The sequence below is a fragment of the Lampetra fluviatilis genome, chromosome 11 (assembly GCF_964198595.1).
Source record: "Lampetra fluviatilis chromosome 11, kcLamFluv1.1, whole genome shotgun sequence".
In the NCBI taxonomy this organism is placed as follows: domain Eukaryota; kingdom Metazoa; phylum Chordata; class Hyperoartia; order Petromyzontiformes; family Petromyzontidae; genus Lampetra; species Lampetra fluviatilis.
The window spans coordinates 383,137-399,601 of NC_136285.1; the positions used below are offsets into that span (position 1 = coordinate 383,137).

At 47.0% G+C, this 16,465-nt stretch overlaps 1 protein-coding gene across 1 annotated transcript in view; it reads left to right on the top strand.

Annotated features, from left to right (window-relative positions):
• The window catches only part of LOC144934672 (complement C3-like), a 332,072-nt gene that overhangs the window by 59,299 nt on the left and 256,308 nt on the right, over positions 1-16,465 (top strand). Inside the window, exon 6 of the mRNA XM_078860722.1 lies at positions 12,126-12,222. Coding sequence (XP_078716848.1) covers positions 12,126-12,222 — 97 coding nt within the window. The remainder of the gene's footprint in view (positions 1-12,125; positions 12,223-16,465) is intronic.

The window sequence follows — 16,465 nt, forward strand, 5'->3', positions numbered from 1 at the left end:
CGCTGACTCCGTGTCAAAACTCCAGAAGAAGAGACCCTCTCCTACTCTGCCCTCCGTCTTTTATACTATTCACATCAAAGGCTAGGCGCCCCCGTCCCGACCGCCTTGGTCTCTCGACCAATCCTGAGCCTAGGATTTCCCGCCCTTTTGCGATCCCGCCGGCTTTTGATATTTCGACTAATCAGTAGCCCCGGGTCCGTCGCTCTCCTTGTCCTCGGTTACATCAATGGCTCTGCGCTTTCGCCCCCGACCGCATTGTTCTCCCAACCAATCAGGAGCCCCAGACCCGTGGCGCCCTCCGCCAACGCTGCTTTTTTTTTGGCCCTGATCCCAGCTATCCGCCTTGCTGACCCGTGTTTGTGTTTGTATGCGTTTCTAACTGGGGGGCTCTCTGAGCTCGCCGTGGTCGTGCGATCTCAAATCCGCCCACGGCGCCGCAGTGTTACTTGGCCTGGGAAGGGTCCTGTCAAATTCCCTGGCCCTGAGAAACCGTGGGGTAACCCCCCGAGGGGGCCCTCGGGTGAAAACTCAGGGTAGGTGACCCGACCACGAGGCCCTACGTGGGTGCGGGTGCGTGCTTATGTGCGGGGGGGGGGGGGGGTGATGGGGTGACGTGCGGTGGGGGAAGCCGGGCGGCTCCCTGGCTCGGCAGAGCGGCCCCGTCGCTGTGGCACCACAGTAGCAGCAGGATATACAAGGGAGAAGAGGTGGGTTTTAAGGGAGGAATGGAAGCAGGTTACAGTGAAGATGATTGTGTAATGTGCAGTGGGAGTTTGTTCCAGTGAAGGCGAGAAAGAGGGGAAAAGGAATGAAAGCATGACTGGGCACAGGGCGAGGGAGGTACAGAGAGGGACAGTAGAGATTGGGAGTTGAGAGGATGGGATGGGGCATAGTAAGATATGAGAGAAGCATGATATGGTGAATCAAGACAATGGAGGGATTTGTTGAATAAAGTGATACATTTGAAAGAGAGTGATAGTAGACAGGGAGCCAGTGGAGTTGGGAAAGTAGAGCAGAAGTGTGAGGAAGGTTACAAATTATCCAGGCTGATGCATTTTGTATCTGTTGGAGAGGAGTGAAGGTGTAGGGAGGAAGGCCGAGAAGAAGGGAATTTCCATTGTCAAACTGAGTGAAAATTAGGAAGTGAACCAGGAGGGGGCGGGGGGGGGGGGGAAATTTGCAAATGTTCAATAGGTGAAAGTGACAGAGAGAGGGAGGAGTTAATGATGACCCAGAAGTTGCGAGCAGCCGAGACAGGAGCGAGGGTAAAGAGAGGTAATGCGATGATAGGACATCGTGGAGGGGAATGGTGAGAGGGGGAGAAAAGGGTTTCAGTTTTAGAAGGAATGATGGAGAGGTAGTCACGTGACATCCATGATTGGACAGTTTTTTGGAGGGGTTGAAAGAAACACAGGAAGTGCATTAAGAGAGATAATACTGGAGCCAGGAAAGGGGTGTGTTTGTGATACCGAGACTGGAGAGTGTGGAGAGGAGTATAGGGTGATTGACCCTGTCAAAGGCTGAGGAAAGATCGAGGAGAATGAGGATTTAGGAGAGGCCATAATGGGCAGAGTTTGTTAAATGGTTATGTGCAGTCAGAGGGCAGTTTCAGTGGAATGGGAGGGGCGGAATCCAGATTGGAAATGAGGATAAAGAGAATTATATGAGATGTAGTGAGTAAGGTGGGAGTGGACAAGATGTTCAAGACGTTTAGAGAAACAAGGGAGGAGAGGGATTGTCTGGTAGTTGGCAGGACTAGAAGTGTTGAGAGAGAGGTTTGTTTTAGAAGGGGGATTATGATAGCTGCCTGATAGATGGCAGGAAAAAACACCAGAGGGGAGCGAAGAATTGAAGAGAGGGAGACTAGGTAGGTAAGGATAAGAGGGAGGGGAGGAGGTAAAAGAGGAGAGGAGGTAAAAGGGATGGGGTCCAAGCGACGGGAGTTAGGATAGGCTTTGGATTTGATGGCAGAGAGTTTGGATGATGATGTGTGAGAAAAACCAGTGAAGAGAGAGTCAGGTGGGTGGAAGGACTGGATGGTTGGACTAGAAGATGAGGCTGGCAAAAGAGAGCAGATGGAGTTCATTATTACGGGCTGAGAAGATTTGGTGGGGAAGATGGGCAAGGGAAGAAATTATAGTTAAGAAGTAGTCCTGCTTGGCTACTTTTAAGGCAGCTAGAAAGTGGGTGAGAAGAGAGTACTAGGATAACAGAAATCGGGAGGACTTTTACAGTTATCCAGCTTTGCGCAGAGAAATATGAGGGAAGGAGTTAATCATGCAAGGAGGGGCTTAAGTGACGGGGATCAGAGGCGTAGGGGGGATAGGTCGTTTAGGGAAGAAGATAGCACCATAGAAGAAGCAGAGTCAGGGTGGAAAGAGGAAAAGTCAGCGATTTAAATAAAGAGGGAAGAGACGCAGTAAGTCAGAGAGTGAGTGTCCAGGGAGTGAAGGTTGCGGCAGAGGAAAGGGTGGGTAAATAGTGGAGTGGAATGAGCAAGGGAAGGCAAGGAAATTTAGGGAAAGGAGAAAGTGGTCTGAAGGGAGGCAGAATTGAGTATAGATAGGTGTTGCATTACAGTGAGAAAGGAAGATAAGGTTCAGGGTACTGACAGATGTATGAGTAGGGGCGGGGGGGGGAAGCAGGTGAAAGCCAAACGAGTTGATTAGGGGGAGTAGGACAGAGGGGACCTGCTAAGGTGGAGGTTGAAATTACAAAGGAGAATAAAGTGATGACAGATGGGGGGATGGAGGAGAGGAGGCAATGGCTTCACAGGGATATGGATGGGAGATGAGCACCAGTGCCTCAATGCTCAGTTGGGCAGCAGCAGGAGGAGATGTTGAGACTGGAGTCAGGGAGATGTTTACTGATATTCATTACTAGATTTACTACCCATATTCGCCCGAGACTTGGATTCGTGTCTTGGATAAATACAAGGCCTACGCGGAAGGTTGGGGGGGGGTGCGTGACGTCAGTAGGCACACTGCGTAACGCTGCCGCATGCGGGTGACACAGATGTGACGTCACCGCTCACTTGCCGTGCAAAATATATCCATTATAGCGCCCCCACCTCCCAAAAATAGAAAAGTATATTTTTAGACTTTTAGCATTGTGTACCCTCTGGAAGCTACTCACATGCCAAATGTCAAGTTTGTAGCATGTTGGGAAGTATGCTAAATTATTTAGGCAACTCGGGAAGGGAATGATGTGAGAGCTGAAAATTGTCGCGTTCCCTTAGAAATTCCAGACAGCCTAAGCTTTGCAAATTTCATGACGTCAGAGCTCAGCGTTCGATAGTTTTTGCTGCTTTACACAAACAGATGTATTTTTCGCTTTATATTTAAGAGCAAGCTGAAAATAGTCGCGTTGACTTAGAGAATCGAGACAGCTATGTCGCGCATTTGTACAGGATACACGGCCTACGCGGATGGTTGGGGGGGATGCATGACGTCAATAGGCACACTGCGTAACGCTGCCGCATGCGGGTGACATCACAGATGTGACGTCACCACTCACTTGCCGTCCAAAATATATTCATTTTTGCGCCCCCCCCGCCCCCCAAAATACAAAAGTCTATTTTTATACTTTTTGCATTGTGTACAGTCTGGAAGCTACCCACATGCCAATTTTCAAGTTTGTTGCATGTTGGGAAGTATGCTAAACATTTCGAACAGATACACATTCATTATGAATAACATATTTTCTTTGGCTAGGCAACGTATTGATCTGGCCAAATATATGTCGTAAACCCCTGTACCACTCAACATAGTCAAACAATTATCACAAGAAAATTATGAAAATGTAACATAATTAGCGCTATACAACTTCATACATTAGAGACAATTACATTTGTTTGGCTGTGCCAGGTGGTGGAGAATCTTAGGAAATTAGGTCAAATCATTATGTAACCAAACCAAAAATCAATTATGACTCGCAATCTTGGCTGTACAAACCTCTGTAGAAAAGTAACCACTGTATAATTTTCACACTTATTAGGAAAATATGGTTACTGTATATATAACCATGCTATTCTGCTGCCATGTAAAATATAACTATTTTATTTGTGGTGATGTGAAAAAAAACTACGACGTTTCGATCTCAATGCAAGCTTGCTTTGCGGTCGAAACGTCGTAGTTTTTGTTATTTTTGTTATTTTCTTTGAACCTATCTACGTGACTTTACCGAAAGACCCAAAGAATATGAATTCCTGCAGTCACGAAAGCTTTAAGTCAAGATCAAGAATCCTATCATCCACAATGTAATTTAAGATTTCCCAAGATTACAAGTTCATGAGTGAGTCCCAAATCTGCCATGTATGTCTGTGTTAAAGGACTTAAAATATATTTTGTATGAAACAAATAATGTGCTGATGCACAGCAAAAAAGTGTTTAAATATCATCTTCATTATCATTATATATCAGGAGCCTCTAGGGCAGGGGTCCTCAAACTACGGCCCGCGGGCCACATGCGGCCCGCCGAGGACATTTATCCGGCCCATGGTCACTAATTGGGCTGCACTTCTGAGCACTAATTGGGCTGCGCTTGTAAGCACTCATTGGGCTGCGGTGGTGGGCACTGATTGGGCTGCGGTGGCGAGCACTGATTTGGCTGCGCTGGTGAGTACTGATTGAGCTGCGGCGGTGGGCACTGATTGAGCTGCGGCGGTGGGCACTCATTGGGCTGCGCTGGTGAATGGTTCAATGGGCTAATTGACTGGACTTGCCCCCCAGGTCTAAGGCTGCCAGCCCTCCCCTGGCTGCGCTTAAAAGGCTCTCCCTCCCTCAGCTCCCTCACTTGCCCCTCGGCTCCACTCCCAGTGATATTCCTGTGTGCTGGGGATATACTGCGATCTGTGAACAAAACTGCAGGTGTAATTAACTTTTTAATGGCACCCGCACCAGTGTGAGCCTGGGGTAAAAGCGGAGTTCCCCCAATCAGACTGCATTGATGGGCAGTGCAGTCTGTATGTCTCTGTGTGGGCAAAGTTATTACTGGTATATTGTTTTTGTAGCGCTGTATATATATTGGTATTTTACTAATAGCAATTTTGACTCCCTAGGAAACAATGATGTCAAGAAAGAGAAAAATTGACTCGGAGTGTAGGATATTCAAAGAACAGTGGACTTATGATTACTTTTTCATGCAGTACAAGGAAAGAGCTGTGTGTCTGATATGCCAGAATATAGTGTCTGTGTTCAAAGAATACAATTTACGTCAACACTATGAAACTCAACATAAAGATAAATATGATTGTTTGGTCGGAGAAGTGAGAAAAGATAAAATATTAAAACTGAAAAATACATTAACAACTCAGCAAAATACTTTTGTGAAGCAGAAGCAGCTAAATATTTCATCATTGCGAGCAAGTTTTCAAGTTGCCAAGCTAATAGCGTGCACTGGCAGACCATTCGTGGAGGGAGAATTTTTAAAGAATGCCTTCTTTCTGTTGCCAAAGAGATGTGTCCAGAGAAGGCCAATTTATTTAGTACAGTGAGTCTTTCAGGACCTACAATTACACGGAGGATTGAAGAAATGGGAGACAATTTGCATCAGCATTTGCAAAACTCCACAAAAAAACTTTCCTATTTTTCCTTGGCACTCGACGAAAGCAATGATGTTCGTGATTCTGCACAACTTCTAATTTTTATTCGTGGGACGAATGACTATTTCGAAGTCACAGAAGAGCTTGCTGCACTGCAAAGCATCAAAGGAACAACTACAGGAGAGGATATCTATGAAAAGGTTTGCCAAACTGTGAATGGTTTGGAGCTGAATTGGGCTAAACTAGCCAGTGTGACAGCTGATGGTGCTCCTAGCATGGTGGGGTCTAAGAAAGGAGTAATTGCTCGCATTAACCAAGAGATGGACAAACATAACCATTCTCATCCAATAGCCATACACTGCCTCATCCACCAACAAGCGCTGTGTAGTAAATCACTGAAGTGGGACTATGTTATGAAAATTGTGGTATCTTGTGTTAACTTCATTAGAGCTCATGCACTAAACCACAGACAATTTCAGGAATTTCTGTCTGAACTAAATGTTGACTATGAAGATGTTCTGTACCACACAGAAGTCCGTTGGCTGAGTCGAGGGAGAGTTTTGAAACGTTTCTATGACTTCCACAGATTACAGTTTTCTGCTTTCAAAAAACAAAGAAGTACCAGAGCTCAATGATGCAGAATGGAAATGGCACCTTGCCTTTCTGACAGATGTAACAGAGCTACTCAACAGTTTCAATGTGCAACTTCAAGGAAAGGGGAAGCTCCTCTGTGATATGCAATCACATGTCAAAGCATTTGAAGTAAAATTAGGCCTCCTCATCAAACAAGTTAAGGAGGAAAACTTCTGTCATCTCCCCACAACTCAAAATCTGTTAGCGGAAAAACCATTGGTTGCAATTCCCAAACAAAACATGTGTGGATTCACTGGAAAAATTGCAAAAGGAGTTACATTTAGATTTAAAGAGCTTCATCTCCATGAACAGGACATACAGCTTTTCCGTAACCCATTTTCTATTGACATTGAAAATGTGGATACAATTTACCAAATGGAACTGGCTGAACTGCAGAATTGTGACTCTCTGAAAGACGCATTCAAGTCAAGCAGCCTTCATAATTTCTATGCATCTCTCCCCTCTGAGACATATCCTCATCTCAGGAACCATGCACTCAAAATGGCAACCATCTTTGGTAGCACTTATGTCTGTGAACAGACTTTTTCCAGAATGAAACATTTGAAATCTCCAACCAGATCTAGACTAACGGATGCACACTTGCATCACTTGTTACGACTAGCAGTGACAAATATGGAACCGGACATTGACCATCTCATTAGCCAACAGCAGGCCCATAGTTCCCATTGAAATACTGGCAAGTTTGTTGATTTAACATTACTTGTTCTTCATTTTAAATATTGTATTTGTTCCCGGTTTGTTTCTTCACTTCAAAATAAGATATATGCAGTGTGCATAGGAATTTGTTCATAGTTTTTTTTTTAACTTTAGTCCGGCCCTCCAACGGTCTGAGGGACAGTGAACTGGCCCCCTGTTTAAAAAGTTTGAGGACCCCTGCTCTAGGGACATCCATATCAACTCAACCAGAGCTTCCCACCTCAAGATTTAGCTTTTGTTTCTAGTTTGTGTTGTAGAAGACACATGTCAGGTATGAAAACATATTTACTGAGATATATCCGTTTAGTGGTGGGAGATCAGACACTTGCAAAGGGGCTTGTTTTGAGTTCTTAAAAATCGTATTTAGAATAATTATCTTCGAGCATGTGACAAGTATGTCTAAATTTCCATCCCAGTTTAGGTTTATGATCTATGTGATAGCTTTGTTTTTTGAGCCATGTGGTAGCTTTTGGTATTTATAATGAGCATAGCCATAAACTAAGTAATTATCTTTTATCAGGTTAGGCCCACTGAGATATAGAGCTTTTTTTCGAAGCGACCTGGCCACAAATGATAGTTCAATGAAGTGGCTTATGTAGAAATTTATAGCAGCAAAATAATCTAAACGCATGCTAACTCTAAATGTGGAGGAAAAAACAGTGGGACTCGGATAAAAATCCACACGACCACGTGGAGAACATGCAAACTCCAAATATACACGCGTCGGGATCGAACCCACAACCTGCTGTATACCAGGCGAGGTATTTAACATCTCGCCACCATGGCGCCCTGAATATATAAATACTGCTGTACAGAAAATAGGCAGTGAGGTCTTCTGAATTCTTGCCAAATACGTCACAAAGCTTTGGTGTGATTGTGATGCTGGAGTTCCCAAAATTATCACATTTCCAATTTTCTGATCAAACTTGAGTGAAATTCGTGCTAGTTCCTTCTAAAGTAGCAGAGACGCCACTTTCAAGTTGATTCTGCCTGTTCTGGATGAAATTGGATTTCCGTATGCAGCCTTGTGACTGTCAAACCACTTCTTTATCTGACCTATCGACCCCACGAAATGACTTCCAGACGTAAATGTTGAAAACGGCCACCTCATCTGTGAGAGGCTGACACGCCGTATGGGACATGAGCTACGAAACTGAGCTTTGCTGGGCTTACAGATGAGGGTTTGAAGGGCTTGTGGTAAAAAAAAACATTGACTTGGTGATCCGTCTCGTCATCATTCCACTGGAATAAAGGTTTTCAATGACATTAATTGATGTCTACTTTACAGGTCAAACTACACGAAAGCAGGTTTCTGTAGCTATATGCATGTTTATATAAACATGAATAGCGAGAATTATGGATGACTTAATCCATCGCAGTCGAATCGAATGGATGTAAGCTGCGCTTTCACATCCAAAACAGAACCTGACTAAATCCAAATGTTATATATATAAAAAAAAAATGAGAAATACACCAAATGACGACGTGCACTCGTTTATTTATATTCTGAGAAGACTGCTGCCAGTGTTCAGTAAGGATAAGCAGCATATCTATGGGACCTTTTGGCCAGTATCAAAATTATGAAACCAATTAGAATAGGCTTAATACATTGCAATAGGTATCTATTTTGTGTTTGAACATCTTAACACCTATATTCTTTAGTTCTTTCGGTAAAGTCACGTAGGTATACAATAAAATAAATCACGACGTTTCATGTGCAACACAAGCGTCAGTCAACAGGTGGGAAAGCATGGTCTGATGCTGAGGCAGACTGTTTTAAAAGGTTTGAAATGGGTGTAGCCTAAGGGTCATAAAGAGCTAACTGGGGCTAGTGATGTTAATGTGAGAAATTAGCATGTAACTGTAGAAAAGAAGGAAACCGGCTTCCTAGACGAGGGCACGGAAGTGGCTATGTTAATGTGAGAGATTAGCATGTAACTGTAGAAATGAAGAAGGAGAGCGGCCTCCTCGACGAGTGAGTGCAACCCAATGGGTCTAATCCAAAGGGCCTGTGAGTATGAGTGTGTAATCCAAAAGACGTGAGCATGAGAGTGCAATCCAAAGGCAAGAGAGTGCAATGCAACGGACATGTGAGCATGAGAGAGGCATAGAGAGAGACACACAGAGTCGAAATAACAGCTGACAAAGGCAGGTAGGATGGAAACATCACAGTTAAGACTTTACCTGGTTAATAACGTCCTTCAAATGATTGCTCAGTTTGTACCCATCCTCTCGGTTGAAGTTGTGTCCGTGTTTATATATCTGGATGGCTTCATGAACAAATCTCTGAAGGTAGCCGGTAGGTTTGCAGAGTACCTCCGTCTTGGAAAAATCTATTTCGTGTGAGCCCACAGCGATAAAACAATGATCGGCAACGGTAGAGATATTGGTCCTACCGTGTTTCAGATCTGCCTTGTGTTCACGGACGCGGTCCAAGACATGTCGTTTCGTTTCCCCAATGTAACTGCTGCCGCAACCACAACTCAGTTTGTAGACACCAGGGTATTGCAAGACGAAGGTACTCTGCAAACCTACCGGCTACCTTCAGAGATTTGTTCATGAAGCCATCCAGATATATAAACACATACACAACTTCAACCGAGAGGATGGGTACAAACTGAGCAATCATTGGAAGCACGTTATTAACCAGGTAAAGTCTTAACTGACTGTGTTTCCATACTACCTGCCTATGTCAGCTGTTATTTCGACTCTCTGTCTCTCTCTATGCCTCTCTCATGCTCACATGTCCATTGCATTGCACTCTCTTGCTTTTGGATTGCACTCTCATGCTCACAGGCACTTTGGATTACACCCGTTGGGTTGCACCCACTCGTCGAGGAGGCTGCTCTCCTTCTTTTCTACAGTTACATGCTAATTTCTCACATTAACATCATGCTAATCTCTCACATTAACATTACTAGCCCCAGCCACTTGTTTGACCCTTAGGCTACACCCATTTTAAACCTTTTAAAACAGTCTGCCTCAGCAGCAGACCATGCTTTCCCACCTGATGACGGACGCTTGTGTTGCGCCCAAAACGTGATTTATTTTATTTTATACCTATGTGACTTTACCGAAAGAACCAAAGAGTATGGATTCCTGCAGTCACGAAAGTTTAAATCAAGATCTTAACACCTGTTTTATTGCTTTTCAGGAATTCTACAGAACACTTCACTGCCTATCTTTACAGATGCGTGTGTATGGCTGTGGTATTTCTAAATACCATGTATATTCTAAAAATTACTCCAAAATGTAATGTTTTTAAAATATCTTTCACTGAGCTAAAATAAAAACGTATTTTTTACGACACAATTTAAGCAAAATCTAAATACTTTTTGGTTATTTCGGTAAAGTCACGTAGGTGAAAAAAAAAATAAAGAATAAAAATAACTAAATTAAATCACGACGATTCGGAGGCAACACCTACGTGACTACCGAAAGAATCAAAGAGTATGGATCCTTGCAGTGACGAAAACTTCAAATCCAGAATCAACAACGCTGCTTGCGTTGTGGCCGAAACGTCGTGAGAATTATTTTATGATGTTATATTTTTATTATTTTATTATTTCCCTTCTACGTGACTTTACCAAAAGAATCAAGAAGATGAATCCCTGCAGTCACGAAAGCTTTAAATCGAAACAAAATATAAATCTTAAGGTGGATATTTCCATGGATATTTGTTGAGTTAAAGTGGAATGACCATGTGTTCTCTTAAGCCATACACCATCAGGTTATGGCACACTAGCTTCGTTTATGAGTGTGACAATATTGTTAGATTCATTTCAAAATTGCCACTCGCAATTAGTGACTGTAAACAGGGTTTCCTCAAAATATATTGGCTGATATTCCATGTTCCGTATTTTTGGACAACTTTTGGGGAAGCCGAATAATTATTTAAGAAATTTGGAAATAATTTGAAATATACACTCCCGAGGCTCAACAATGTAATCGTCTGCCATGCAATGCTGATTTGCTGCTAGTTGTGTATCCACGCTGTGCAGAAATATCACGCCCCAGAGGCAAGTCCCCATTAAGCAGAGATAGTCCCCATTTCCTGCACAGTCACGACCGTAGCATTTGATTGTGCGTTCAATATGTCGTGTTGTGTAGAATCACTCAGTCGGACACTTTGTTCCAAGTCACCTACTTACACTTTATTACACTTTACTACTCTTGCACCAGTTATAGGCACTCCTATCTCGGTCTATACGGTCACATTGTTAACTAACTTCCCCTATCTACTTTACACCTCGCTGACCTGCCTGCGGCAGCTCTTCCTCTCAGCAGCTCCGCACTCACAGCTCCGCACACAGACCGCAGCTCACACAGGGCTTGCACACAGCTGCGCTCACACAGAGCTTGCACACAGCAGCGTTCACACAGAGCTTTGCTCACACAGAGCTTGCACACAGCCTGTACACAGCCTTTCAGGCCATCAATCACCCTTTATCACACGTCTCCAAGGCGACATCTCCGGTACCAGCGTACAACCCCGGGCCGTCCCTGTCTGCAACAGTTTCTCCCGTTAATGAGGTGGAGGTTTGCTCGTGCAACCTTACGTTGCACACGCGCCTGCCTGCCCTCGGTTGCCTTCGGCCAGCAGTGCGCACTGCGTATTTTAACACACTACAAATAAATGGTTCGTAATTTTCAGGGGTTTTAGTGTTATTTTACATCGGAACACCCCACCTGTGCATTAGCCTGGTATTTCGAGAACATATTTATACATGTTGAACTTGTTTCTTCGCACCGTATGTAGACAACTCTGCTAATCGGAGGTGTGGGGGAAGGACTACACAATAAATACAAACAGCAGTACATATGGCTGCATAATGTCAGACTGTTCTTGTTTTTTTCATATTATGCATTTATTATTATACTTGTTTACCCAGGAAAGTCCCTCTGAGTCTCAAAACTCATTTTCAGGAGGGTCCTGGCAAATTCTCCCAATAGGGGAAATGTGGCTCTGTGTAATGCTATTTGAGTAGTTTGCAGTCATTTTCCAGCATATTTGGCCAATAATAGTTGCATTGTATATGGTTTAATTTTGGGAGGAAATCGGAGAACCCAGAAGAAACTCATGCAGAACAGGCGAAGAGCATAAAAGCTCCACCTAAAAAGGTTCCCGAGATGGTAATCGAACCCAGACCCTTCTTGCTGGGAGGCACGAGTCTTACCACTACGTCACCCTGCTGCCCTAAATATGCATAACTCTTTGTCTTTATTGTTACAGTTACTTTAATCAGGAACTCGTGTCTGGTACAGCATATCTACGGTATTTTCTTGAAAACGGAGATATTCCAAAACTGGTTGATTCCAGTTCTATCACGGTAAGCAGTGTATTCTGAATTAATTATACGTGTTCCTGTAATAATAATAAGTACATTTGGTGTTCACGCCATTCTTATAGAGCAAGGATATCACGAATGCACTATGTTTCTCAGACACAAGCTGCAGTAGTTTAGATGCAGTGGGTGATGTTACTGTAATAAAGGACTCTCTCTCACATGACCCTAACTCCTCCCTCTCCCCACGTGACCCAGACTCCGCCCCCCCTCAATCCTTGCTCGCATTACATGACCCCCCCCCCCCCTGATGAAAACCCAGCCGTCCCTGGCTGCAATAAATATAATTAAATAATGCGAGCAACATTTTAACCATCTGGCATCACTGGACAATGGAGAATATAACAACGATAACAAGAACAATCAACGAAAGGAAAGGGATTTGGAACGCGTGCGGGTCGCCGGCCTGTCACGAACGGGCGGCGGTCCCCCCACAGACCGAGAACGCGACGGGGTTTTAAGATTGACGGGAGTAGAACCGCCCGCCACTGTTGGAGGCCTGTCAACGCCAAGGTCCCGTTCCCCAGAGAGACCCAAGTCCGGCGTCTCTGGCAACCGTGTCTGTGGTGGGGTTGGAGGGGCAGCGGGGTCAAGTGGCCTCGTCGCCGTGGTAGGCCCACCCAGAGCAGGATTCGCCACATCCGCCTGCGTCACGGCTGGTTCGTCTGTAGAAGGCACGACAGGCGCGCTTGCAGAGTCAACAGGCAAGGGCAGAGGTGCGTCGGGTGCAACAGACACCGGCAAGGCAACATCAGGGGATGACGCATCCGTCCGCGGGGCCACGTAGGGCTTCAACCTAGACGTATGGACGTACCAGTGCCGGGATCCGAACCGAACCCGCGCGGACTGCGGGTTAGGGACTTCAATAAGCTTAACCGGCCCCTGCCATGGTTTGTGAAGCTTAGGGGAGGTCCCCGGCCGCACCTGCGGGCAGTGCAGCCATGCCATGTCCCCCACTCGCCAGGGGCATGTACCGGTCGAGCGTCGGGCGCAACGCTCGTTTCGCGCCTGGGTCTTGGCAGTAGCCAATCGGGCCCCCTCCCGTGCCTCGGCGACGCGTCGAACAGTGTCCTGAATGTACTCGGGGAGAGGTTTAACAGGACCCTTCGCCCCCGTACCCAGCTGTACTTCCACCGGCGGCACATTCTCGCGGCTATACATTAGAAAAAATGGAGAATACCCTGTGGACGTATGAGGCGTCATCCGATACGCGGAGAGTACCCCAGGTATATGCAAGTCCCAATCAGCTTGTTTTTCGTCAACCGTGTGACATAGCATGGCCGACAGCGTCCGATTAAGCCATTCCACCATGCCATCCGTCTGCGGGTGGTAAGGAGACGTACGAACCTTCTTGGTTCCCAGAGCAGCGCACACTTCCGCCAACAATTTAGAAGAAAAATTTCGCCCCTGATCCGTGAGTAGCCTCTCCGGCGCCCCTTTGTCCAGCACATATCCAAACAGGAAGGCGTCCGTGATAGACGCCGCCGACTGGTCGGGTAAGGGCCAAGCCATTGGCCAACGGGAAAGATATTCCACCCCAACCAGCAAAAATGTATTACCCCTAGCGGATGGCGGGAAAGGTCCCAAAATATCCAGCGCCACCAACTCGTTGAGTCGAGGCACCTGTATAGACTGCACCGGCGGCACATAAGGGTTTTTAGGCGGCTTCCGCCGGGCACACTCGGGACACGCCCGAATGTGTCCGATGACATTCGTCGTCATGCCGTGCCAGAAGTAGTCTTGCTGCAATGTTAACAAAGTCTTCTGCACCCCGAGATGTAATAAAGTGTCGCCGTGCAGAATCCGAATCAATTCGTACCATAACGACGACGGTACTACCAGACGCCAGCGGTCATGCAATCCCTCCTTCCACATGAGCAAACCATCCTGGAGAGCGGCCCCCAGCGTCCCACCGGACAGCAATCTCCCCGCTCCCTTCACAGCCCGACTCCATAAAGCCCCCAACGAGTCGTCAAGCAATTGTTCGCGAATCCATATCGAGCGCGGCAGGTTCAGAACCCCATCGGCCGGTCCTGGGCACACCGGAGCCCCAGGCACCTCGACAGCTGACACGACAGGCCGAGGGGGTAGCTGAACCGGCGTACACCTATTCGTACCCGACGTGCAAGTGCAAGGGGACCCCTGCGGTAATCTGGAGAGCGCGTCCGCATTCGCGTGACGCGACCCCTTCCGATATTGTATGTCGAAGGAAAATTCCTGCAGGGTCTCCAACCATCGTGCCAGTTGGCCAGATGGTTGGTCAACTCTCAGGGCATATTGCAGAGCCGCATGGTCCGTGCGCACAATAAACGAACGGCCGTAAAGATACGGCCGATATTGGCGGAGAAAATAGACAATAGCCAATAGTTCGCGGCGAGTAACGCAGTAGCGGGTTTCTGCCGGGGACAGTACACGGCTACCGTAGGCTACCACGCGTTCCACGCCGCCCTTGGACTGTGACAGAACGCCCCCGATCCCAGTGTCACTAGCGTCCGTATCCAGAATAAAAGGTCGATCAAAATCCGGATAGTCCAATGTCGGCGCCGTCGCCAACCGATCGCGTAGGCCCTCAAACGCCGCTTCCTCCGGCGGACCCCAACTGAACCTCCGACCCTTACCCGTAAGGAGGTGCAACGGCCTAGCGATCATAGCAAAGTTCGGAACGAACCTGCGATAATATGAGGCGAACCCAAGGAAGCGACGTACGTCCCCAACTGAGGCTGGGGTCAGCCAGTTGCGGACGCACGCCGTCTTCTCTGGGTCCGTGGCCACCCCGTCCGCACTGACTGTGTCCCAAATAACGCACGGATCGTTGCAGTAGGTGACACTTTTTTGGTTTGAATTTTAAATTGGCGGAGCGCATCCTAGCAAAAACCGTCTCCAATCTCTGCAAATGTTCGTCAAATGTGCGGCTAAAGACGATGACATCGTCTAAATAAATCAAACATGTCTCCCACTGCAGACCCGTTAACACCAGCTCCATCAACTGCTGAAAAGTGGCGGGAGCCGCATTCAAGCCCATCGGAAGGCAATTAAACTGAAACAATCCCTGCGGCGTACGGAAAGCCGTCTTTTCCCTCGAGGACTCATCGAGGGGAAGCTGTCAGAATCCCAAGGAGAGATCCAGTGTTGAAAAAAACTTCGCCCCAGACAAGGCATCGAGGGAATCGTCCATACGCGGCAGGGGGTACACATCTGCGACGGACACCTTGTTCAATTTTCGAAAATCGATGCAAAATCGCAGTTTCCCATCCTTCTTCTTCACAAGGACTACTGGCGCGCCCCATGGACTGTTAGACGGGGATATTATGTCAGCGGCCAGCATGTCTTCCACTGCACCGCGAACCTGATCCCGCTCCATCGGGCTCAACTGATGCGAGTTCAACCGAATCGGAGCGGCATCCCCCGTATCAATGTGGTGGGAAAGCAAGGAGGTGCGTCCGAAGTCAAAATCATCCGAGCTGAACACGTCGGAATAACTTGGCAACAGCGCGCGAAGCGCGGACCGTTGTTCTCCGGTCAGGGATGAATTTTCCCCGCATAACTCGGCAACCCAACGATCATCCTGCCCCGTAGGCCCCGAAACCCCCCCTACCATGTCCCTGCGGGTCCGGTTGTCATGGGTCGTGAACGCGGTCGTGGCGTGAGCCAAAACCGTTCAGGCCGGGACACTGACATTCTCCGCACTCCCATTTAGCACCTGTAAGAACGGGGGCTGGCCCGGCCGGACAATCGTTTGTGCCCCAACCAGCGCTGAGCCGCCCGTTATAGCCATGGACGGCGATAACAGAACCCCCGCTGCTCCCTCAATGCCAGGTACTGGCTTCCGATATCTCAACGGGATAAGCATCTGCGAACCAGGTGGAATGTCAACAGATACCTCGGACAGCGCCTGTACCTGGCAAATAGGGGCAGGCCGGCCCCACGGCGACGGAAAGAACAAAATTTTCCGCCCCCCTGGTAATTCAATGCAATTTTGATCAACCCTTATTTGAATGGGCATTTTTGCCAGGAAATCAGTCCCCAACAAACAGGGTACCGCGAGGGACCTAGAGATCAAAACGGTCCCTGAAGCTGACACCCCCCCCAATCGATATGTTGGCGTCCACCTGGCCCACAATGCCCATACTTCCCCCGTTCGCCGCTATGCATGAATCATAAACCGCTCGCACTCTCCCTGGTGGAATGCCCAAAAGATGGAAAATGACATCCGAAATAATGGTCGCGG